At 52.5% G+C, this 23,923-nt stretch overlaps 1 protein-coding gene across 2 annotated transcripts; it reads right to left on the bottom strand.

Moving 5' to 3' along the window:
• Window positions 1–8: 8 nt before the first annotated feature.
• Window positions 9–22,394, bottom strand: SLC71A1 (solute carrier family 71 member 1). 2 transcript variants are annotated; one of them, XM_037051331.1, is made up of 12 exons: window positions 22,152–22,394; window positions 17,523–17,618; window positions 12,528–12,590; window positions 9,742–9,869; window positions 7,987–8,101; window positions 6,897–7,115; window positions 6,526–6,639; window positions 6,100–6,171; window positions 3,436–3,548; window positions 2,422–2,519; window positions 1,582–1,745; window positions 9–772 (listed from the first exon to the last, which is right to left on the bottom strand). In XM_037051331.1, exons 1-12 carry the CDS (start codon window positions 22,233–22,235, stop codon window positions 566–568), a joined length of 1,473 nt encoding a protein of 490 aa, XP_036907226.1. In that variant the 5' UTR covers window positions 22,236–22,394; the 3' UTR covers window positions 9–565. The 2 variants fall into 2 exon arrangements, with proteins under 2 accessions (XP_036907226.1, XP_036907227.1); XM_037051332.1 differs by lacking the exon at window positions 22,152–22,394 and adding an exon at window positions 21,138–22,052.
• Window positions 22,395–23,923: the final 1,529 nt, after the last annotated feature.

The raw sequence follows: 23,923 nt of genomic DNA on the forward strand, positions 1-23,923 counted from the left end.
CAGTAGTGAGTCCTGTTTAAAATAAAATTACTGCAAACAAGTTGGAAACATGATTCAGATTTAGTACAGTTTTCTTGAGGGTTTTTTTTTTTTTAATGCAAACAATTTACCATTTCTTTAGTGCATCTGCATTAAGGCTTTGAATTATTTGACCCAAGATTTTGCAATAATGAAATCCGACTCCGGGCTTTACAAGGTTAAAAACCACAGTCTGCAGCCGTGCTTCCCACTCTGCTGCAAGTCCGCGCAGGTAAGCTCAGCGGCAGCGGAGACACTGCTAGCACATAAGAAGTTACACACGGAGTTTTTAATTAAAGGGTGTACATAATAAGACAAACAGCTTAGTGGCAAGAAATTGGTTCTAATAAACAAAAGCTTCCTTTTCAAAAAAACTGTAACATCTTTGGAAAACTGTCCGGGTCTTTCTCGAGTCCCCACGGAGCCCATGCAGACACGTTTGTTGAGACACCCTGACAGTCCGTCGGGGGTGGAAGTGGAATGTCCGTCGGGGCCACAGGTGCCAACTCAGCCCTGGTGCGGGTTGGGGGCCTCCCTGGTGACGATGTCACACGTTCGTGTCCTGGAGCAAGGGTTCTTTGGCCTCTCCTGGTGCCTGCGTGCTATGAGGGTGGCTGTGCCCGCCACAGTGCTTCCTCCAGCCACCGGGGCGCAGGCTCAGGTTGGTGTGTTCCGGGATGAACAAGGCCACCAGCAGGGCCAGTAGCACCGAGCAGGCTCCGAAGAGGAAGGGGGGGCCAGGGATGATGGAGTTCTAGGGAAGACAGAAAAGCAGTTAGCGTTCTTGTGAAAATGTCTTTGCTCATAAGACATGCTTTTCTTTTGGTGATATCTCCTTGCTGTGAATTATAAACCATAATTGTTTAGTTATGGCATTAAAGCCATAGCTAGAAAAGCATTCCCTTTTCAGGAGTAAAGGGGTACTATCACAGTCTCTAGAAAATTCTGGGGGCAATAGCCAAATATCCTATGCAAAAGTATTGTCACCTGCAGCACAAATCTGAACACATTCTAGGAGCCTTCACTTAATTTGTTCAAGAGGAAGGCGGGACAGAGAAGAGTAAGACTGAGTAGCACATGGCAGTGTGTTAACTACAGCGGAGTCACTGCCCACAGGTCATGCTGCGACGAGAAGAACCCAGACCCAGACCGTTGCTGCAGCCCAAACTTGCACAGCCAGTTGTCCTGCGGACCGCCCAGACACGCCCGCATTGATTTAAAACCAGCCCTACCGCAGCTCAGGAGACTGGCGTGCAGTTCTGCTCAGTAAACAGGGAAACTGTCTGCTGTTGATACTTCTCAGTTGTGATGAGGGAAGTGTCGCAACACCCGCCCGCCTCCCCCACGTAGAAGGCCTCAGCCAGCTGGCTGCTGCCTTTGCCCCCCCCCCCCCCGGGGCCACAGCGGGAACGCTGCAACCACCCCTCATTCCCAAGGGGAAAGGGACGCACAGCTGGTTCAGCTTTGGTTTTTAAGGGGACCAGTCCATCTAAAATAATGTCACATGGTGGCTTTTGCGAGCAGCCAGATGCACGCACTCTGCACCACGTGACGATGGCCCACCTGCTCGAAGTGGTGCTGTGGGCTGGTGTTCGTGCCCACGTCCGTCCCCGTCATTGGCAGCTCTTTCAGCTCCACGTGGAATATGTAGAAGATGAAGCCATACAGAGCTGGGCCCAGACCGTTGCACAGACCTCGGATTCCCGTTATCATGCCCTGGACAACACCTGAGTGGTTGGGAGAGAGGACCACTCAGCACACGGCCGCACGTGTCCTGCCCTGGGAGCCGCACCGGCAGTCGGAAACCAAAGCTCTTGTTACACGCTAGCAACGACCGATACTGTGGAGGCCGCCAGCTCTGTGAAGTGTGGCAGGAACTCGGGTGGAGCCTGTGGAGCTGGGCCCTCCGCCGGGTGGGCAGGAGCTCTGGGTGCCCCGTGCAAGTTCCCCAGCTGCAAGTGAGCTGGGAGCCCCCGAGACGGGGCGCAGCCAGGCCTCGCAGTCAGACGCAGAGCGTTCCCCGCTCGCCCCGGGCATGTGCTCAAATCAAAAAGGCAGCGCGCCCGCCTCCACTTCCATCAACCCAGTGGCCGCTGGCACTCTTGTAGAACACCACTTTTTCACGACTAGATTTTTCCCCAAAGAACTGGTACCATTTCAAGAACTGAATGTTCCCACCACAAAGCCTAAGCTGACAGAAATGTTTGCCAATTGTGTTCGGACAAGGGCTGAGCATGGCCCCAGGTGTCGGGTGCATCAGGGCACCCCTAAGTGGTCAGTGGGTGTGGCGTGGCCCCGCGTCAGAGGCACAGCTGTCTGCACCCGAGGAGAGTGCACCTGAGGAGAGGACCGGGACTGCGGGGTTCTGTGCCTGCACAGCCGTCACAAGTCCCACGGACTCACCTTGCTGGTCAGCATCAGCAGTCCGCGAGACGAGTGCACTGACGGCTGGGAAGGTGATGCTGGACATGGCGGCCACGGCCCCTGCGGCCCACATCATCCTGTGGGCAGAGCAGCGAAGCCCAGACGTCAGCCCCCAGCAGCCCCATGTGAGCTCCGGGGGCCGGGGAACCACACTAATGGGTCCTGGAAGGGTGGCCCCCCCTATGTGGAGAACGATGTATAATACGAATAAACACCATTAAACGTTTCTAAATAGGTGAAATCAGAAACTTCCCACAACGAGCCCACTGTCTTCAGATGCAGTGTGGAGATACCACCGATCTGATCGAAATTTTGGATGCTCCTGATCTGATGTTTAAAACAATGTTTAGATAAACTGTGAGCAACTCCTCCTAAAAGCTGGACTGGAAAACAATGCCCTTCAGAACACACCGAGTGTGGACGGAGGACATGTGCAGGTGTGTGGGACGTCGGTACAGAGTGGGCTCGGTCCTGCAGGTGCCGGGCGCAGGCAGATGGCGCCGAGCACAGCCTGGCCTCGCACCTCCCGCCCACCCTCGGGAGCCAGACTGGCAGGGGTGGCCTGGCCTCAGCAGGAGACCGCCCCCGCCCCGTACGTGCTCGCATACTTTGAGGCTACGTGGGTGATGATCCTTCCAGCCAGAAAAACCAAAAAGGCAAAAGCAGGAACTTTCAGGGCCCTGTAGCTATGGGACTGGGTGCTTTCTTCCGATGACAGGTTGATGGAGGCATTGAACACTCAACTCGGGGTCAGGGGCTCAACAGTCTTGTTCAAAAACCCAACTCGTGATTCAGCTATAAAATGCCACCTGTCGGGCCACTCTAGAGTATTTGAACACACAGGGGAGAGGTTTGTATTGTATAGTTAGAGAGAAAAAGCACAGCAAAGAGTGAAGTAACTACAGAAACTGTCAGTTATACCCCAGAGTGAAAAAAAATGACAGGAGAGGCAAACACCAAAATGATTAAGAAAATTAAAACAATCACACCTACCAAGGTTCTGAACCGAAGCCGTACCATGCCAGCTGCAGTATCTGAAATCCCAGACCCAATAAAATGGTGTTCTTGTTTCCAATTGATCTCATAAGTAAACTCAAGACTATGGTCTGGAAAAAAAAAGACCAAAATGGTTCGTCAGAATACAGTAACTTTTTAAAACAAAAGAAAAGCTATTTGGTGATTTCCTTCAACCTGTAATAAAAGGATCATTATGTTTTGCTACATTTTGGCTTTTCAGCCAAAATGAGTGCATCTGAGACCAGGGCTCCAGGTCAGAGAAGCAGGAAGCTCAAAAAGGAAGGTGAGCCGTGTCCCTGACATTTCTGCTGAGGCAGAGTGCCTAGACCGGCAGTCACAGCAGGACGCCCGAGGGTTCTCACGAGGGACTGGCATGGCCCTGTCACTCAACAGGCTACAGGTCCCCGTTCCTCCCCCACTGCAGAAAATGCGCCCAGTCCAACGGCCCATGTGTCCTTTACCCAAGTTCGTCTGCTGCCAGCCCCCTGACGCTCTGCAAACAGTCACTCGCTTTGACAAGCAGGATGTGGGAGGGGCCCAGTGTTCAGCCTCGACCAGGGCCTTTGGGAAAACTGGCCCTGCCCTGCAGGCTGCTCACCTCAGACCTCCCCCCTTCACCCCACAAGCTGAGCAAGGCACGGCACAGGCTCAAGGTCAATGGCACAATCATTTTCAACTGTGTCCTCCCCACAAACAAGTATACTGAATGACCTGCCTTCGGGGCTCTGTATTCATGGTTCTCAACATTTCATGATGTTCACGATGACATGAAGATGCCATGATCAACACATGCAGACTGCATGCTCCTACTCACCTGTTTTTGAACACCAACTAATTTTCTCTTTTAAAATGTACTTTTACATCTCAAATACTATTTTCCACCAGGCCCAGCAGTCCTTGGGCTGTGCTTCTGCCCCAAACGCCCCAGGGTGGCCGGATGTGGCCGCTCGCTCCCCATACCCAGGGCCCTGCGGCTGGGCTCTCCCCTGCAGGACACTCTCCAGCTCCTGAGCTCTCAAGGACTGTGGTTCACCTGTGTCCCGTGGGCCAGGTGCCACCTGCTGAGCACCTTCAGCTCGTCCCCTGCACAGTCTGATGTTACTGCCTGAACACAGTCCCTTCAGACTGAAATGGAACCTCCGAGCTCACAGCTCCTGATCATTCCACTGTCAGCAGTGCCTGTCGGCCCGTCCTTTCATCCAGAACAAGCGGCGGCAAATCTAATCTCAGCAACGTCTGGGAGATGACACATCCTGACCAGCCTGGCTCCCTCACAGGGTTCAAAGTCAGCTCGACACAAGCGGCTGTTCTCACTGCCTGCGTATTTTCCTTGAGTGACATAGGCAACAAGGCAGTGTCTTTTTTGGGTCGCCAAGAATGAGCACTTAAATGCAGTGCCTTCCGGCCCAGGACGGCCAAGGTAAACCTGCAGTCAGACTCAGCACTAACGCTCAACACCGTGTCCCATGGGTGCGACTGTGGAGGAGGCACGCTACAGAATTTAAAGTTTCTCACTAAATCTACCGAAAATTCACAAACAACAGGATGTGCAGAGGGAGCCCCACTGAGAGGTGGAGCAACCTGCCTAGGTCACACTGAGCTCCCATTAAGGACTTTCCCTTCCACTTTTTAACAGAAAGCGGGAGCCTGCAGACTTGACCCCGGCCGGGAAAAGTGACTGGTTGGCAGAGGCAAAGCCACGTGGCCGGGTGTGGGTGGGGCCTTTCCCCAGAAAGAAGTTCTGATCCTTGGGTGGGGACTTCCTGCAGCAGAGAGGTCGCTGGCAGGCTAGGAAGCGACGTCTCCTGAGAAAACCCACATTCTTCCTCGAACAGCCACCGCCAGCTGGGGGCTCTCCCGGCAAACACCGCCACACACGCCTCCGCTGGAAGCCCTCCCCAGGCTTCCTGTTCTGCCTGGGAGTCTGACCGCCCTGCAAGACCGACCCTGCCGGATTTCCGGGCATCCTTCTCCCTGGCTTCCCCGTTCTGGCCCCACCTCCGGCCAAGGGGCAGCCAGGCAGCCTCCCCAGTCTCCCGGGAGCTTCATTCCCATTCCCCCGGCTGCTGCGGAGGCTCAGCCCTCCGATTCCCTGGCTCCCTCCTCCGAGCTGCAGCTCCACGGTCACCATGGTTACCTTGTGTCAGCAACACCTTCCCAACCCTCCCAGGGACACCGACACCCTGTTGCTTTTTATGTCCCCTGGGCCTTTTCTTTATAGTTCTCACTGTCCCGGATATGTTTAAATTAATGCACAATAATCACCTTATCCACCAAAAATGTAGACTCTAGCACAGCAGGGACTTGGTTAAGCTCACGGCTATCCCCTCAGCAGCTGCCCCGTGGCAGGCGGTCAGCATTTATTGAATGAATGAGTCAAAAGAAGAACTGATACAAAAGGTCTCACTTTCTACAGGTTCTACCCTGGCGACACCCATCGACGGCCTTCTGATCTACGCGTCCCGCAGTGACTGACACCTGTCTGCCCCAAGTCCAATCAATGCCAGCTACCTGTCCAAGTCCAAGTTTCTGAACCAAGTCACCAGAGATCCCCACAATGGTGACTCCGCCAAGGCCCCATCTGGACGGCCAGGGCCAGCCCTCGGTGCCACGTCCGTCCCGCCCACTGAAGGGACTCACCTGCGCAATGATGGACAGAATGCCGAGAACTGCTATAAACGCAGCAACGCTCTCTGGTGAAAATTTCATTATCTAGAAGGTTTCCAAAAAACTTACATCAATAAATAAAGAAACATAGCAAATACCATAACCCCCCCCCCCACTCCTCATTTATAACCAATGAATTTATGACCTTGGCCACGAACTGAGTGCCAAGGGGAAGAGACAAATGAAAGCCCCCCGCCCGGCGGCTGCCCTCCCGAGCGCCCTGTGCCAGAGCCCTCTCTGAGGGGCCGGCAGCCACGGTGCACCGCAGCCGAGGCCAGCGAGCTGCGTGTGCAGAACGGCCTTCACTTCGACAGGCCTCTGCTACCACAGCTCCCTCAGCGTGAGTGTTTTTGTCACCCCGCGAGCGATGGCAGGACGGCCGACCCCGGCGGGGCTCACCTGTCTGAGGTACAGGAAGAAGCTGGAGTACTGGCCCGCCTCCGGGAGGTAGGAGAGGAACACCGTGATGCAGATGAGCAGCACGACGGAGTCCTGGCCCACCTTTTTCAGGGACTAGACGGGAGAGGGGCTGGCGTCAGGGCTCCGTCGGAACAGGGGACCGCTGTCGGGCTGTGCAGACCCCCTTGCCAGCGTCCAGAGACCCTAGATGCCTCTCCTGCGTCACATTCATTCATCCTCCCCAAACAATTCTCAAAACCATGTCAAAGTCATCAACTTCTCTCTCCAAAGAAACACCCACAAGAAAACATTCCTGCCGCTGCACTGGACCATGGGCCCCTCTTCCTGCCTCAGAGACCCTATGGACGTACCGCGAAGGGGTCAGCCTGCTCCCAGGAGATGGGTGCCCCCCAGGACGCCGGTCTCATCTTCTCGGGCAGCGACTCGGGCACAGCAACGAGGATGAAGCAGATGTCCAGCAGGGCAATGGCCGTGGCCAGGACCACCACCAGGCTGTCCCCGTACACCCGGCCCAGGTACGCGCCGATGGCAGGGCTGATCACCAAGCTGGCAGCAAACGTGGCTGAAACCTGGAGCAAGTCAAAGTCAAAGGCAAGACGACTCAGGATGCTGCAACCCCCGTGTGCCTACCTCTGCTGTGCTTTAAACGCTCTTCTTCTCGGGGAAGGGAAACTGATCTGATTCTTAACTAAAAACTGCATAGCAGCCTCCAATATAGAGGCTCTGAACCTTCTCGGATGTTTGTTGAAATAAATTCGACTGACAAAGTCGTGGGTGAGAGAGATTAGAAAACCAAACAGAACCCTGGCTGGAGGGGGGAAGGGCCCGCCTGCCCGAAGTGCTCCGTGGAAGGGGTCTAAGAGACAGTGCTCACGGCAGCCCAGGGGAGACCTTGCTGGGAGCCGCGTGCAGAGCAGGAGAGCAGGCCCCCGTGCAGGGGCTGGCGGGGGCGCACAGACCTGACCGTAGGCCATGCTCCGCTCGTGCTCCTGCGTTATGTCTGCTACATAGGCGAACACCACGGAGAAGGTCACAGCGAACACGCCGGAGACGGAGATAACGGCGAAGTACCACCTGGGTGGGAGGATAAGGGACCAGAAGCGGTGAGAACAGCCACTCCGCCCGGTCCAGCCAGCCGCTCCCTGGGGCGCCTNATCTGATTCTTAACTAAAAACTGCATAGCAGCCTCCAATATAGAGGCTCTGAACCTTCTCGGATCTGTTTGTTGAAATAAATTCGACTGACAAAGTTGTGGGTGAGAGAGATTAGAAAACCAAACAGAACCCTGGCTGGAGGGGGGAAGGGCCCGCCTGCCCGAAGTGCTCCGTGGAAGGGGTCTAAGAGACAGTGCTCCCGGCAGCCCAGGGGAGACCTTGCTGGGAGCCGCGTGCAGAGCAGGAGAGCAGGCCCCCGTGCAGGGGCTGGCGGGGGCGCACAGACCTGACCGTAGGCCATGCTCCGCTCGTGCTCCTGCGTTATGTCTGCTACATAGGCGAACACCACGGAGAAGGTCACAGCGAACACGCCGGAGACGGAGATAACGGCGAAGTACCACCTGGGTGGGAGGATAAGGGACCAGAAGCGGTGAGAACAGCCACTCCGCCCGGTCCAGCCAGCCGCTCCCTGGGGCGCCTGCACTGTTCTTAGGACCAGCAGCCACGGCTGCCCAGAACACGCAGGGTCGGAGGGCCCCTTACAGCCACTCAGCCACTGCACAGGAATGGGTACAAATTGGTTACGTGCTCAGGTCACCCTGGAACCAAACTGCTGAATTTTTAAGTGGCTTTGTGGTGTCGACTTAACTGGGCGACAAAGTGTGTTGTGACCCCGCCCTGACCCTCCCACAGGACTATCACAGGATGACAGACTCAGTAAGTCACGCTGAGCCACAAGTTACTCTCTGGTTGCCTTGGGCCTATTCATAGAAACCAGATGTTATTTCCATAAATTATCTTGAGCTTTTCATATGTTAGCAAAACAAGTAACTCAGTGTTCACATAGAAACAACCTGTATAGCACAGGTCACAAATAAACTCAGGAATGAAGAGCGAACAAAGACATTTTAAAAAGCTCTATGATTCCAAAATATGTGGCTGCAAACAGAAGTGTCTAGTGTAACGCTGATGTTTAGATTTTAAAATACCATGTGATCATGTGGGCTTTCAAAATATCATTCCACCAGGACTTCACTGCTTACTGATTTCCCCACACACTGCTTTCCACAGCAAGTCCTCGTCCCTCCCCCAGGCCCACGGCGGGCACTCCCCAGCCATCGGCATGGGGCAGGGGCTTGGTCTGCAGGGCTGAGGAGGCCCCCGCCCTGTGCAGGCCCTTGGCTTTTCTGGACACACCCTGGAAGCAGAGCCCTCCTAAGACGTGAAATTAACGGATGACAGTGGAATCCAACACTAGTCAAAGAATCCACACACAACCAAACTGGGCTCTGATACAAGGGAGAATCACCCCTGGGGGCACTTGCTTCCTTCCCCCTCGGCGGACGTCCTGACCTCACCAGGGGCAGAGAGCCCAGCCCCGGGCAACCGCGCACAACACAGGCCTGAGACCAGACGCCAGCAGACGTCTGGGGTGGGGCAGGAAGGCAGCATGCCCTGGTAGCCAGGCCGGCCTGCTGTGTGACACAGGAGCTGGAGCTCGGCAGCCCCCTGGACAGTGAGGGGACAGTGGATGACAGCCAGGCAGAGAGGAGATCTGGGTCCCGGAGGTGCCACACCGGCTCTGCACCCATCGAGTCCAGACTTCTCTCATGTGGCCGGGAAAAGGCGGGTTCCTTGACTTTAAGCAGCTATCATTTGGGGCTTTACTGATCTATAATACAATCTATTCCTAATTAATACAGATAGTGATGATAAACTGTGTTTTTAACACTGTATGTAACAACAACAAAAATAAGCTGGCAATCCTATGCAGTCCCTAACACGTTCTCAAATCGGGGCTCTGTCCAGAGGCGGGCCTGCCAGTGGTCCCCGCACACGGCAGCAGCGAGGCGAGAGCCCTGGTGAGCTACCACCGGCTCCTCCACCTGAGGGCCTCCTACCTGCGACAAGAACCAGCGGAAAGAATACAACTAAAACCTGCACAGACAGGGTGGCCCAGAGTGCAGAGTGAGGGAGCGTTGAGAAGAACGGGACGATGCAGTGACGCAGTGTTGTGTGGCTGCGCCCCGGCCGCACTCACCACGGGCTGATCTTCATCAGAGGGATGGGGGCACACGTGAAGAACACGGTTAGCAGCAAGAAGGACTTTCGGCCCCAAACATCAGAGAGAGCACCAATAAGCGGGGCGCTGAGGAATGACAACAAACCCTAAAAAAGTAAGGAAACAAAATGTATACTATGTCCGCTGACAGGCCAAAGGTAACTCATTTTGCCAAGCCAAGAACTCGAAACAGGTTCACTTCTACAGTGAGAACGCCATCCAGCCTTGGGTAAAGCGCTCACTGCTCGCCCACATGTAACGGGAACGGCCCAGCACTGTCGAGAACCCTCCGCATGCAGGGTCTGGCTGCAAACACGGAACGCTCCCACGACCTCGCAGTCACTCCACGTGAGCAACTCGAGAGAGCGTCGTGCTCACTGTTTTCAGAGTCACAGCCTATTAATCTGTTGATCAAATTTGTTAGTCAAATGAAGGTAAGAGTAAAAAACATGCAGGATAATCAGGACTTTTCCATACTGATCAAGTTTTATACTTCTATGTTTTAAAAATAGTTCTTTCCAATTTACATTTTTCCAGAAGGATAAAGGTCAATAGTCATTATGAAAATGTCATGTGAATAAAACCAACATACAGTAGAAAATTTGCAAGCCAGATCAGGGAATAAGTAAGCAAAACTTACACATTATCTGTCTCCAGAGAAACCAAAAATAGCATTTTGGTGTGTTTCTTTAAAAATTTTTTTATTGATTATGCTATTAGTGTTCTCCCAATTTTTTCCCCTTTACCCTCCTCCACCTGGTACTCCCATTCTTTCGAGCATTCCCCTGCTTTAGTTCATGTCCACGGGTCATGCGCATAAGTTCTTTGGTTTCCCCATTTCCCATGTTATTCTTAACCTCCCCCTGTCTATTTTGTTCCTACCAATTTGTGCTTCTTATTCCCTGTACCTTTCCCCCATTCTCCCTCCTCCCCCTCCCAGCTGATAACCCTCCACGTGAGCTCCATTTCTGTGACTCTATTCCTGTTCTAGTTGTTTGCTTAGTTTGTTATTCGGGTTTAATTGTTGATAGTTGTGAATTTGTTGGCATTTTAATGTTCATTATTTTGATCTTCTTTTTCTTCTATAGTCCCTTTGGCATTTCACGTAACACTGGTTTGGTGGTTGGTGAACTCCCTTGTCTGGGAAGCACTTTATCTGCCTTTCGATGCTAAATGGTAGCTCTGCTGCAGAGTAACCTACACTGTAGGTCCTTGCTTTTCATCACTTCGAATGCTTCTTGCCAGTCCCTTCTTGCCTGCGAAGCTTCTTTTGAGAAATCAGCTGACAGTCTTATGAGACTCCCCTGCAGGTAACTGTTTCTCTTGCTGCTTTTAAGATTCTCTCTTTATCTTTAACCTTCGGTATTTTAATCATGAAGGGTCCTGGGGTGGGCCCTTTGAGGCAACCTTGTTTGGGATTCTCTGTGCTTCCTGGACTTGTATGTCTATTTCCTTCACCAGATTAGGGAAGTTTTCTTTCATTGTTTTTTCAAATAAGTTTTCAATTTCTTGCTCTTCCTCTTTTTCTGGCACCCCTATGATTTGGGTGTGGTTACATTTAAAGAAGTCTCAGATGTTCCTAAGCCTGTCCTTGACTTTTTGAATTCTTTTTTCTTCTTGCTGTTCTGATTGAATGCTTTTTCCTTTTGTTCCAACTCATTGATTTGATTCTCAGCTTCATCCTCTCCACTGCTGGTTCCCTGTGGACTTTTCCTTTGTTTCACTTAATGCAACCTTCATTCTGCCTGGGTCTATTTTATGCTGTTGGAATGCCCAGGGAATTCCTGGAACATCCTGATAACCAGTGTTTTATCTGTGCATTTGACAGATCGCTTATCTCCATTTCACTTAGTTCTTTTTCTGGGGTTGTGTTCTGTTCTTTCATTTGGGCCGTATTTCTTTGTGTCGTTTTGACAGCCTCCGTGTGTTTGTTTCTGTGTATTTGGTAGAGCTGCTTTGACTGGTGACTGTAGAAAAGCACACCTGTGCAGTGGTGTGGGTGGAGCCTCGGGACATCTCGGGGCGGGGCAGCCCTGTCACCGCTCTGCTGGGGGAGGGCCCTCAGAGGGACGGTGCCGCTGCCGGGAGTCTTGCCCAGGAGGAAGCTGTCCCCCAGCACTCACGCTCCACTTTCCCTGTTCGCCACTGCTGCCCTTCCAGGTGTTGCCATGGCGCTGAACCCCAGAGGGGCTGAATCTGCATATCCTAAGTCCACTGTGGGCCCTTTAAAAGGAGTCTCTTGAGATTTCTGCAGTTTCTTCCGTGCTGGCCCCACCGCCCGCGCGCACACACACACACACACACACACACAGAGGTTTTTACAGCCAGAAGTTATGGGGGCTTATCCTCCTGGTGCTGGGACTCTGGGCAGGGTCGTCTGGACTGGGGTCCTGAGGTCTCCCTCCTGATTTTCACCCACACCTGGGTTCAGGACCGCCCTCTCCCCGTCTGGACAAGTGTGACTTCTTTAAGTCCTTGGTTGTCAGACTTCCACACAGTTCGATTTTCTGACAGTTCTGGGTGATTTCTGTTTCGTCGTCTAGTTGTATCTTTTGACACGTAAATACACAAAGCAAATCTGACATGATGTGATTTACTGTTACACATAGTTGGCCACACTGAGTCAACTCATATTTAAAACCCAGTTAGTTAAAAGACTTAAATAATCCCCCAGGAATGAACTAAATCTACGTAACGCCAGGACACTACGTGTCTGGGTGTGTGTGCACACACGTGTGTGGATGTGCATGTGCAACTGCTCCTACCTTTACTCCTTGAATGAGGCCGTTCATCAGAAATGTGTGTTTGGGGAAGGTTTCATGTAAGACCTAAGGATAAAACAAAACAAAAATATGCCACGTTTTAGTCTCGGTACGACGTCTGCACTTCCATTTTAAAACACGCCCTCATGACACAATTCAATCTGATTTCAGTTCACATGCACTTCCAGCTGTGCGTGACAGAGCACGTTGCCAACGCCCACACCAGCACCACGCACGGGCGTTTCCCGGGTCCCCAGGCGCTGACGCGGGCACGTCATGCGCATCGTCCCCTTTCCCTCTGCACAGTGCACGGTGGGAAAGCTGACCTGCACAACCCTCCAATGCCAGGGTTCCACGGGAAGTGGCAAAACTGAAAGTGAGCACAGGAAGTCGGGTCCGCAGTCCACGCTCATTCACCCTACGCCCTATGCGTCCCATGGGTGCCCGACTGAGGGGACAGGTTTACAGGCAGGCGCAGGTTACTATCCCAGACAGCATACTGGGGAAATAACAGGGAACTATTGTATTAACTGCCGTAAAGTGGATCTAGAAAGATTCCATAAAGTAAGGGGGGAAATCCCCACCTAGGAAAATGCCCCACGGCCTGCTGTCAAACCACAGGGCGTCAGTACGGTCACTGGGGGTGGCGAACCCCTGGGAAGCCGCTGGTTTACAAGGCAACTGGAGAGAAGCAACCTGGTGGCAAGAAGGGGGGCATCTGCGACGTTACAGCCCCCCCCCACCCCGTGGATGGCACTACCGTGTCACAGACATGGCAGCTCCGCCCCCGCCCCACCCAAAGGTGTCTCCCATGGAGGGACAGCAGGGTGGCACCTCGGGGAGGGCACCTGCTCAGGAGGAGAGCTGTGCCGAGGGGTCTGGCGGGGAAACTTCTCCAGGGCTAGCGTGCGCCCCTCCCAGTCACTCTGTGTCTGCTGGTCACTCGAAATTTCACAACAGTTCACACATGTGTAAAAATAAGACAGTTAGAGATGAGTCTTAAGAACTTAAGGAAAATGCCGAGAGTGAACCAAGCAGTCCCTGAAGTCCCGTCTGGGGACTGACGGTGCGGGAAGGCTGGGAAGCCACCCCCAGAGGGAAGCGCGGCCGGGACCAGGGCCGCCTGGACCACCGACCCCGCCTGGTGCTTCTGGACCCGGAGGGCGGCCGGGAGGGGAAGTCCCTGCCTTGTGTTCTGGAGCCTGAGACCTACTGTCACGACTGTCTTTACCTAGTGTGTCGTTTAATCAAACCCACAACTGCTGACCGAACACCGTGCAGCACTAACCTCTCAAAGTGTCAGGCCTCCCGTCTTCACCGTGTTTCTCGGTATAAAACCCTTCTCTGCAGCGGACTGAGGTCTCCTCGTGGGCAGACCTCCACCCCCAGGGCAGCGCCCCTGCTCGGCCTGCAAGCCGTGGGCCCCTGTGAGTCCACAGCGACCACACGAAGTGACAAACAGAAGCCAACTTCACACTCACTTCGAAAACCCAGGCTGCCACAGATCCCAAACCCAAGACGCAGTGTGTGTCTTAAGATGGGGTATCTGTTCAGTGAATTACTTCAGGAAATGTCCTTATGATTTAAAGTTCGAGACTGAAACTGTGCATCTGGGGGGTGAAGGGTGGTAAGAGGCACTCGGCACACAAAGGAAGCGCATCATGTCCCCATCCCCGTCCCCCTTTCAGTGAGAGCCCGAGCTGTGACTCTGTAGCAGGTGCTGCTTGTCGTCTGCTCCAACGGACGCAAAACAAAAATAGATGATCTGAAGGCTGACAAGCTTCCAGAGCCAGATCGAAGTGCTACCCCGGAGTCCACCTCCCCCCACACCCCAACACTGGGGTTGAAAATAAGACTGCCAACATGCTCCAGAGCTGGTGTGGCTCAGTGGACCGAGTGCTGGCCTGAGAACCAAAGGGTCGCCAGTTCAATTCCCAGTCAGGGCACTTGCCTGGTTGTGGGCCAGGTCCCTAGTTGGGGGCACATAAGAGGCAACCACACATTGATGTTTCTCTCCCTCTCTTCCCCTCTCAAAATCTTAAAAAAAAAAAGGCTGTCAACAAGGTCAACAACTAAAATCTATAAGCAAAAAGCCTAAAACATTAGTCCTTCATTAGTAACATACAATAATGTAAAACTACATGTGTCTGGCCTCAGCAAGATGGGCAGAAGGCCTAGGTATTTTGAAAAACTCCCCAGGTATTCCCGTCATTCACCCCCGGTTAAAATTCTAACACTGACAAAGCTCAGGTCCAGCTGCCAAGGAGCCGGAAGGCCCGCCCTGGGCCCAGAGGCCTCATCCAGCCCTCCCTGTGCCCCTGGTGGCGCAACGGGACTCTGGCGTCCTCGCTTCGGTATCATCTCAGGCTGACCGCAGGTGTGCCCGGGTCGCTAACTGTTGGGTGTCATGTGTTACAGAGGGAGACAGAGGCACACACACCGAGTTATCCAGGCGTTCCCTTGCACCATTTTCCTCAGTGACAGTCCACAACGCCCGCTGTCCCCACGCACAAGAGCCAGAGAACTGCAGAGGAGCCCAGCACGCAGGTCCCGCCTCAGCTCTGCCACTCACTCCTCGTTTTGCTGAGGTCTCCTCCCCCACCCCCACCCCAGTATCCCCCGATCACCAAGGGAAATGTAGACCTGAGAAACAGCGATAACCGAAAACATGTAAAAGAACTAGAAGAAAACCCTGGGGTCAACACTCACTAATATTAAACTTTTCCTGAGAAGATGCTTGAGTTAAAAAATGCGATAAAGTAAAAATGGAAAAAGATGAAGAATTACGACTCTAATGTGTTAACATTAGAGACAACTCTCCCAAGTAACAACTCATCACTGCACCATTTAAAGAGTCAGGTGTCAGGGGGAAATGAGAATGAAGAGTAACTGTTACAACTGGGGGCAGGAGTCGGGGGCAGGGGGGGGGCACGGATCTCACTAAAGATCAAATCATTGGCAATAAGGTCCCAGCAATGAGTCAAAGAAATGTAGTCACACTGGGAAAAAGAAATTTTTTTATTAACTCCCCCCAAATCAGCACATTTCATTTTCCTGATCAGAATTCAATTCAGTGTTTAAAATTGTTTTAATCCTTAACCTGAGAGTATGTTTACTGACTTTAGAGAGGGAGGGAGAGAGCGAAATATCGATGTTAGAAAGACACATCGACCGGCTGCCTCGGACGTGCCCTGACCGGGACTTGAACCTGTGACCTTTTGATGCTACAACCAACCAAGGCAGCTGCCAGGGCTCAAGTCAGTATTTTGAAAAGTTAAAAAAAAAAAGTTAAGAAAAGCCGAGGTAATATCCATTTTTAATAAAAATCATTTAGAACACACTCCGGTGCTGCAGAAAAATGTCTCAACAAGCCTTTGTGTGTAAATGACTGAATTCCTTCTTGTCCTTAAAGAAGACGGTTTCCCTTTGTCCTGTTAGGGGGGAATGTATTACTAAAGTTAGACAAAAATTTGACATACTTAAAAAATAGAAACCGAAAGCAAATTTAAAAAATGGCTGTCCACACTTCCAGTCCTGACGGCCACTCGTGGGGACACCACAGCAGCTTTCCCGAGGGCTCGCTGACCGTGGCCAGGGTTTTAATCTCGGCAGGGCTGGGGGCCAGGCTGCCGCAACCCAGGGCCCCGGCCGGAGTCGCCTGGCTCCCCGACCCTTCCTGTGCTCCAGACGTGGAGAGTCTTGCACCCCCGCCCCTCCAAGGTGCTTCTGAGGACTAGATGTGACCTCGTGTTCAAGGGCCTAGGGCTGTGTGGGCCCGAGACCACCTAAATGTCCACGGGCTGTGCAGCGCGACAAAGCTCAAGTTCCGACCACAGGGCAACGCCCCCCCCACCTGACTGGGATGCTGGACCTCAGCTCGGAGCCCGTGACATCAGCTCATCACCATATAATGAAACTGCAAATGTCACAATGAGCCCACATCATGTGATGAAGTTCCGAACCAGTGAGGGCAGGACATGGGTAAATTCATGTGCAAAGATTCCCCTCAGAAATTATTAAACTAAAAAAAAGATCCATTTTAAAAGCCCACTTTCACTTATTTTGAAAATCCATTCATGTAAAACTGACGACCCATTCCAGGGACAGGAGCTGAAAGAATCCCAGTCCAAACCCCGAGCTGGCCTTCTTCCAAGTGCACTGTCATTACTCAGGGACCCGGCCCCCACCTCGGCCAGCGTGAGCCTCACGCTCTGCGATGCTCGCTTCCTCCCCACCCCGTTCTGGCGGTGCCCGCACCACACCTCCTGGGCACCCGGGAGACCCGCACACGTGTGGACACAGTGAGGATGGTGCAGCCCTGCGGACATATGCCAAGGAATAGGGAACGTAACTTTCTCGCACTACTTCAGTCTACTTACGTGACCACTGAATTTAGTTAAAAGCCTTTTTGAAAAAGCTTTTTTGTATAACAATGAACGAGCTCAGGAAAATATAAGGGAGTATATTTCTTCGTGGTTCTTTTTTGGGGGATTTGGTCAACTGTCCCTGCACCCTCATCGCACCTACAATGCTGCCCCCTCCTCCTCTCGGGCCTACACCCGCCGACGGAGGGCCCGTGCCTGCAGCTCCGACGCGCACGGTCCGGCTGGGAGGCCTTCCCCGGGCCCCGCACCTGGCCAGGTTTGGGGGAGACAGCCTAGGCCTCTGAAGGGACCGGGTTACCGGTCTTGGCTTAAAGTAAAGGAAATTTCTCTTTGGAAAATCCAACTATGGGAATGAATCTCAGAATAATCCTGCTGAGTGACTCGGGCCGCAGACCCTGTCTCCCCTAAGCGGTCACCTGGGGCAGGGCCACCTGCACAGCACCAGGCCCTCCCAGGGAGTGAGAGCGAAGGAGAGGCTGACCGTCTCGGTGGGTGATCACTCACGGAGACGAGAAAGTTACGTTCCTTACTTCCGGGCATATTCCCCAGGCATCTCTCCCTGGAAACGGTGCACACAGATAAAGCAATGATACGTGAGGTAAGGGTTACTTACCACCAACGTGGGTGCCGTCAGTAAACCCCACGCAAAGAACTCCAGGAAGATGACGATGACCGCGTGGTACACGCTAGGAGAGCCTACTCCTTGAGGCTGGAAAACAGAGTGCAGAGCAGTTAGCAGTGCGCAGGCTTGGAAATGCCAGGGATCTGATGCCGCGTCTCTCGGGGCTTATTTCGCTGTGCTTGATTTTACGGTTTCCAGGTACTTTCCACAAAGTACCTTATGCCCTGTTGCCTGTCTAATCTTTAGTCACTTTACCATTTCACATGTGAAAACTGTACATTTTTCAATTTGTCCAGACACAGCCCCACAATTGTATTCACAAAAGAATAAGAATCATATGAAAAGACAAACTTTAAAAAGTCGTAAGGAAAATTCTGGTTTTGATAATATAGATACAACTCTTTGGCTCTTAGCCTCTATACACAACCTGGTTCTAATTGTTAGATTATAACAATAATCTAACAAGAAACGGGGAACCACATCAAACTGAAACTCGTTTGCACTTCAAAAGCCATGTGCACAACTTGAGGACAGCCTACCAAATGGGAAGAGATAGTCACCAGTGACATATGTCCAATAAGGGGCTACTACCCAAAATATACAAGGAACTGACACGAGGGAACACATACAAAAGACAATATGACTGATTAAAAGGTGGACGGAGGACCCAGACAGACACTTCTCCAAAGAAGACACACAGGAGGCCAACAGGCCCATGAACAGACATGAGGAATGCAAATTAAAACCACAACACCTAACACAGGTCAGAACGCCGTCATCGACAAACCAACCACCCACCAGTGCTGGTGAGGATGTGGAGAAAGGGGGCCCTCCCGCTGTTGGGAATGCAGGCTGGTACCACTATGAAAAATGGAGGAGGGTCCCCCAAGCCTTAAAACCAAAGCCGCCATATGACCAACAGTTCCACTGGTGGGCAACTATCTAAAGCACTCATTTGAAAAAGGTATCTGTGCCCCTGTGTTCGCTGCATCATTATCACAACAGCCCAGATATGGAAGCAACCTCAGTGCCCATGAACAGACAAACGCACCCCCACACACACAGCCATAAAGAAGGGTGAAATCTTGGCACTTGCGACAATATGGACAGACCCAATACAGAGTATCATGCTAAGTGAGGATGGGGAGAGACAAATATCATGTGATCTTGCTTATTTGCGAAATATAACAAAAAACAAAACAAAGAAAACGGAAGCAGACTCATAGATACAGAAAACAGATGGTTGCCAGATGGGAGGAGGGCTGGGGGGGTGGGTAAACAAGGTGAGGGGGAAAGAAGTACAAACTGCCAGTGACAAGAACAGTCACGGGGACGTAAGGTGCGGCACGAAGAACACAGTCAGTACCACTGTCATAACCAAGTACGGTGCCGGATGGGTACTGGACTTACGATGGGGAGCACGTCGCAAGGTATGTGAATGTCTAATCTCTATGTCGCACACCCAAAACGAATATAATATTGAAAATAGATTTAAAACATTTAAGCAATTAAAAAGCACCCCCCTCAAGCCATGGAAGTATTCTAAATATCAGCATGCATCTTTTACTCTGTCTGTCCCAAACGGGCCACACTGAATAAGGGATATATCGACATGTCACATACGTCCAGAAGTTAACTAACAACTGTTACTTCTGCATATGGATACTTCAAAAAACAAATTCAAGTCAATGTCCTTTCAGCAGTGAAATGGTACAGAAGAGAGGATTCAATATTTACTAAATTTAACCTGTGGAATTATTCTGTAGTGAGTTATCTTGTTCTCAAATTGAACGACTTTTCTTCCACCTCTGGAAGCGTGGACCCTTTGGGAATCTGCCTAGAACCACGGAAATCACAGAAAGTTGTACAGACAAGTTCAGGGCGAGTACACCCAAGCGCAGAGCCCCCGACGCCTGCAGAACCGCACGCCTCTGTGGAATCCACCTCCAGAACCTGGCTCACTCGGAAGGGTCCACTTCTCTCCACTGTTAAAGACTGTAATGAGACTGTTCCTTCTGACAAATCATTACAAGTGCTGCTGATAAACACTAAAACTGGCTGATCAGGCTTACAAAGACGTCATTAGCAGAAGACGGAGCAGAATAATGTGAGTAACACTGCTCAACACTAGTCAAAGAGCGATGGGCGGGGGGGGGAGATGCTCAGCACCGCTGGCCAGGGATGGGAGCCACAGGGCAGAGCCTGCCCCGCATGACCCTGTACCTCAAACCCGTGACTTGTGACACAGAATGAACCCGCCCACTGGCACAACACACACACAGAAAGCACAGAGCAGGATCAAATGGCAACTTTCCTTTCTACGAAAATGCCCATAACGGTGGTATTCTGACCCCTTTCTAAGTAGAGAGTGCAGTTTTAAAATCAGGTCTATGACTTAATGAAAGTGTTACTTCTGAAGTTATGCTTTTTCTCACTTAAAGCTAGAGTGGATTAAAATACAGACCCTGCAAAAGATGACCTTGACACACGGAATATAAATAGCCCGCTTATACAAAGGAATAACTAAAACTACAATAAAAACCATCTAGGGATGCGACAGCACCCACATTTTTTGTCACTGATTTCACCACGTTAATCCCCCACTATAGGCCCTGCAGGNTGTTACTTCTGAAGTTATGCTTTTTCTCACTTAAAGCTAGAGTGGATTAAAATACAGACCCTGCAAAAGATGACCCTGACACACGGAATATAAATAGCCCGCTTATACAAAGGAATAACTAAAACTACAATAAAAACCATCTAGGGATGCGACAGCACCCACATTTTTTGTCACTGATTTCACCACGTTAATCCCCCACTATAGGCCCTGCAGGATTCAAAGCTCAAATCAAGCCCCAATTCTAAAGGGTGTCCAGCGCTCTCGGGGTGGGAAGTGCGACCTATGTGGGCTGAGAGGACAGAGGTAACATCCTCACACCCACAGCCATCTGGAAAGTTCTCCTTTACTGTCTGTTCCCTCTTAAAAACACAGCTGGTAGAAACATGTATTTTGTGTCCAAAAGCAAGCTGTGAATTCACTGTAACTTTGATAAATAACAAGATAAAAAATCATCTCAAACCTCACAGTATTTGCAACGAAAGCACCTGTTAGGTGAATCAAAACTCCAAAGACAGGACACAGAACTGAACTTGGCAAGGAGAAGGCAGGTGCATTCCTTGATTGCAGCTTCACTCTGACCTTCTACAGAGAACACTGATCTTAGGTATCACTTGCTTTTATAAAATACAATCCTGCATTGCTTCTATTGGTGGGTTTCATTAAGAATTTGAAATAGCAAGTCCCCGTGGTTGACAAAGGCATCCAATGGTAGTTCTCTCTCCACATGGCAGCTTCACCACCTGGCTCAAAAAAGAGCCAGGAATATCCACATCTGATTTGATCAGAGTGATGCTTAATTAATCAAGTACAACCAAAAGATCTTAGGACTTGGACCACAAAGTTTCTCTTTCACCAAACATCAAAGCTATGACATCTAAGAAACTTGACAGCTAAAAGTACATTCTGAAGTTGTTTTGTATGTCCCAAGCTTTCTAAATTTTAGCGTATTGACTGGGCCATATTCTGAAATGTCAAAAAAAAGTTACTTATTTCAAATGAACTTGGCAATTCCTCCGTGGTGATCAACTCCCACATTCAGCACTGTGCTAGCAGCTGGTCAGGGATCCAACGAAATACAAACAAGTAGTGAGTACAAAGCTCCATTTCTGCTCACTTCCCAAGAAGGAGGGCCTCTTATTTCACCTTTCCGTTCTGTTTTGGAACAGGACGGCAAAGAATGCAAGCAAGACCGGAAAGTGTAGCAATGGAGCCGTTACAGCATCAAAATGTCTAGGCGAACTACTTTCAATTAAAAATCCTACGTCCCCTACTGGTTAACTACAGCGCAGTTTCAAGTTTACTGTGATGACAACTGTTTCTAAAAAGCAAAACTTTTTCTTGCCCTCCATCTGTCTTCCCTTCCGAGCGTCGTCTTCTGCTCCTCGGGGCATGATCAATCCCAGTTAGCTTTTTTTTTTTTTAGGTTAAAACACGCGAGGTGATTTTCAAAAGACTGGGTGACGGCTGTTTCATTCTAGGCCCGGTGTCCTCCGCCACGGCTCCGACGTGTAGACGGGAAGGGAGAGCCCACCTCCGCCGGAGTTCGCGGGTCTGGGGCAGCCAGATGCGGACGCTGCCCCCGAGCCGCCGGAAGTCGGGAGCAGGCGCCCTACGGGCCCAGCGCTGTGGCCGCGCCCGGTGCCCGGGGAAGCAGCGTATGGACAGACCGGCAGACGCTGCCCCAGGCCCCACGACTGCGCGGCCACGGCTCGCGGGGCCCGGCGGGCACTGCATCCCGGCGGTGGCGCACGTGGCCCCGGGCCCAGGCCCCGGGGACCACCGGAGGCGAGGGCAGCAGGTGCGGGCGAGGCCGGCGGCTCCTGCAGGAGCTCCGGCCCCGGAGGCCGCAGGCCAGGCCGGGGAGGAGAGCCCACGGAGCCTGGGCCCGGGGACCCAAGACGGCGGACCGGTGGGGCGGCGGGCACTCACGGCGGCGGCGCGGGGGCAGAAGGGGGTCGGGTGGGGCCCGAGGGATGCTCCCGGCGCGGCACCCCGCTCACCGTGCCTCCGTCCTTAATGATGATCTTCTTGGCCAGCATGATACTGCGGTTCGCGGCCCGTTTCTTCTTCTTCCCCTGGGTCATTTTACCATCCTCGAGTCCTGGCGCTGCAGCAGCCACTCCCGGGGCGGCCGGCTCCAGCGGCGAGTGCCGTCCCGCCACTACTGCCGGGCCGAGCCGCTCGGGATGCCCGCCGCCATCTTCAGGGCCCGGCCTGCCTCGGGCGGCGCGTCACATCGTGCGATCGGCGACGAGCAGCCCGGCCACGCCCCGTGACACCGCCCCCCACGTGACGCCGCCCGGCCCCGCCCCGAGACGCCGGGCCCCGCCCCTCGGCCGCGGAGCTGGATGCTGGTCTCCGGGGCCCGGTTCCCTGTGCCCCCAGATCACCCGCTCGCTCGGTCCTCGATCGGCCCTGCGCGGCGGGAAGCGTTAGAGTCCCCTTCGCAGGGGGAGGGCCGTGAGTTTCTGGAAGTCACCCGCTGACGAACGGTGGCACTGGGATGGCGGCGCGCGCCCCAGCTGTGTTCTAAGCTAAGGGAACCGAGGGGAGCCGCCGTGATCGTGAAGATAAACCCGGGCTTCCGAAACAGCCTCCGGGCCTCCGAGCGCGCGTTTCCCGCGGCCCCGACCGCTCTTCCCGACCCCGGCCACCAAAAATGTGCGCCCTCCCCGCACGCTTTGTAGCCCACTTCGCGTTTGGCCGCGCTGATTAAAGATCGGTCTAAGCGGGGCGGGTGCTAGAAAGACATGTGCAGATTGAGGTTTGACGGGGTTTCAGTTTTGATTCTGGTAACGGCTGTGTTACGCAAGAGTTTCCTTTCCCCCGAGTCTTAAGGAGCGAAGGGAGGTGAAGCCCCAGCTCCCCTTCAAATGCCTTGGCAGTAATGCGTGTGTATATATGGGGGTGCGGGGCGAGCAGAGCGAATATCAAGCGGAATGGCAAGATGCTAAAAGTAGTGGATTGCGGTATGGCGGTCTTAAGACATTTTCACACTTCGGGGGATATTCCTCTTTGACGGAGGCGGGGCCTAATTTCCCCTCTTGAATGTGGCCCGTGCCTTGAATGTGGCTCTATTATTCTAGGAATGAAGCAGACGTGACAACAGGGACTTGAGAGGCTAGGTCACAAAAGGCACAGACTTCTGGCCAGCGCTTTCTCATTCACCGTGGGTTCTAGTCCGGGGCAAGCCCGCCGCCGTGGCAGGGCCACAACCCGGCAGCCTTGGGGGCTCAGGTGTCCGGGGACTGAGGCCTCTTACCGGCAGGCGTGTGAGATATCCGGGAGCCAGCCGGTCAGGCCGTTAGCTAAAGGCCTCTTACCGGCAGGCGTGTGAGATATCCGGGAGCCAGCCGGTCAGGCCGTTAGCTAACCGTGACCCCTGCCAACATCCCGTCTGCAACCCCAAGAGACCCTGCGCCAGGAGCCCCCTACCGCGTAGTCACTCCCGGGTTCCGGACTCTCAGAAATTAAGATAAAAAGGCCTTGTTTTAAGCCATTGAGCTTTGGGGTAATTTGTTACACAGCTACAGAGAACATGCAAGTTAACGGGCATGTGTGTTCTTTGTATTGTTCTTGCAACTTTTCTGTAAGTTCAAAAGTATTTCAAAACAAAGTGTTAAACACATTTGGCTGAGTTTTCTATTCAACTTCTATAACTGAGTAGACACAGAAAACAAAACAAATGTCATGGAAAGAAGGAAGGCATTTTAGCCTGATATACTGACTTCAAGTTACATATTCCCACCAAGAGGTAAGCGCGGCAGTTGTT

This window comes from Sturnira hondurensis, unplaced genomic scaffold (genome assembly GCF_014824575.4).
Source record: "Sturnira hondurensis isolate 20B ecotype Veracruz unplaced genomic scaffold, ASM1482457v3 Scaffold0007217, whole genome shotgun sequence".
Lineage (NCBI taxonomy): Eukaryota > Metazoa > Chordata > Mammalia > Chiroptera > Phyllostomidae > Sturnira > Sturnira hondurensis.

What these genes read in the sequence shown, in the direction of transcription:
- SLC71A1 (XM_037051331.1), bottom strand. Translation starts at nt 22,235, where the DNA reads ATGACCCAGGGGAAGAAGAAGAAACGGGCCGCGAACCGCAGTATCATG. An exon ending in GCCTCATTCAAGGAGTAAAG is followed by an intron (nt 9,870 to 12,527) that starts GTAGGAGCAGTT and finishes TTACTTTTTTAG; the next exon opens with GGTTTGTTGTCATTCCTCAG. An exon ending in GGCTTCGGTTCAGAACCTTG is followed by an intron (nt 2,520 to 3,435) that starts GTAGGTGTGATT and finishes CTCTGCCCACAG; the next exon opens with GATGATGTGGGCCGCAGGGG.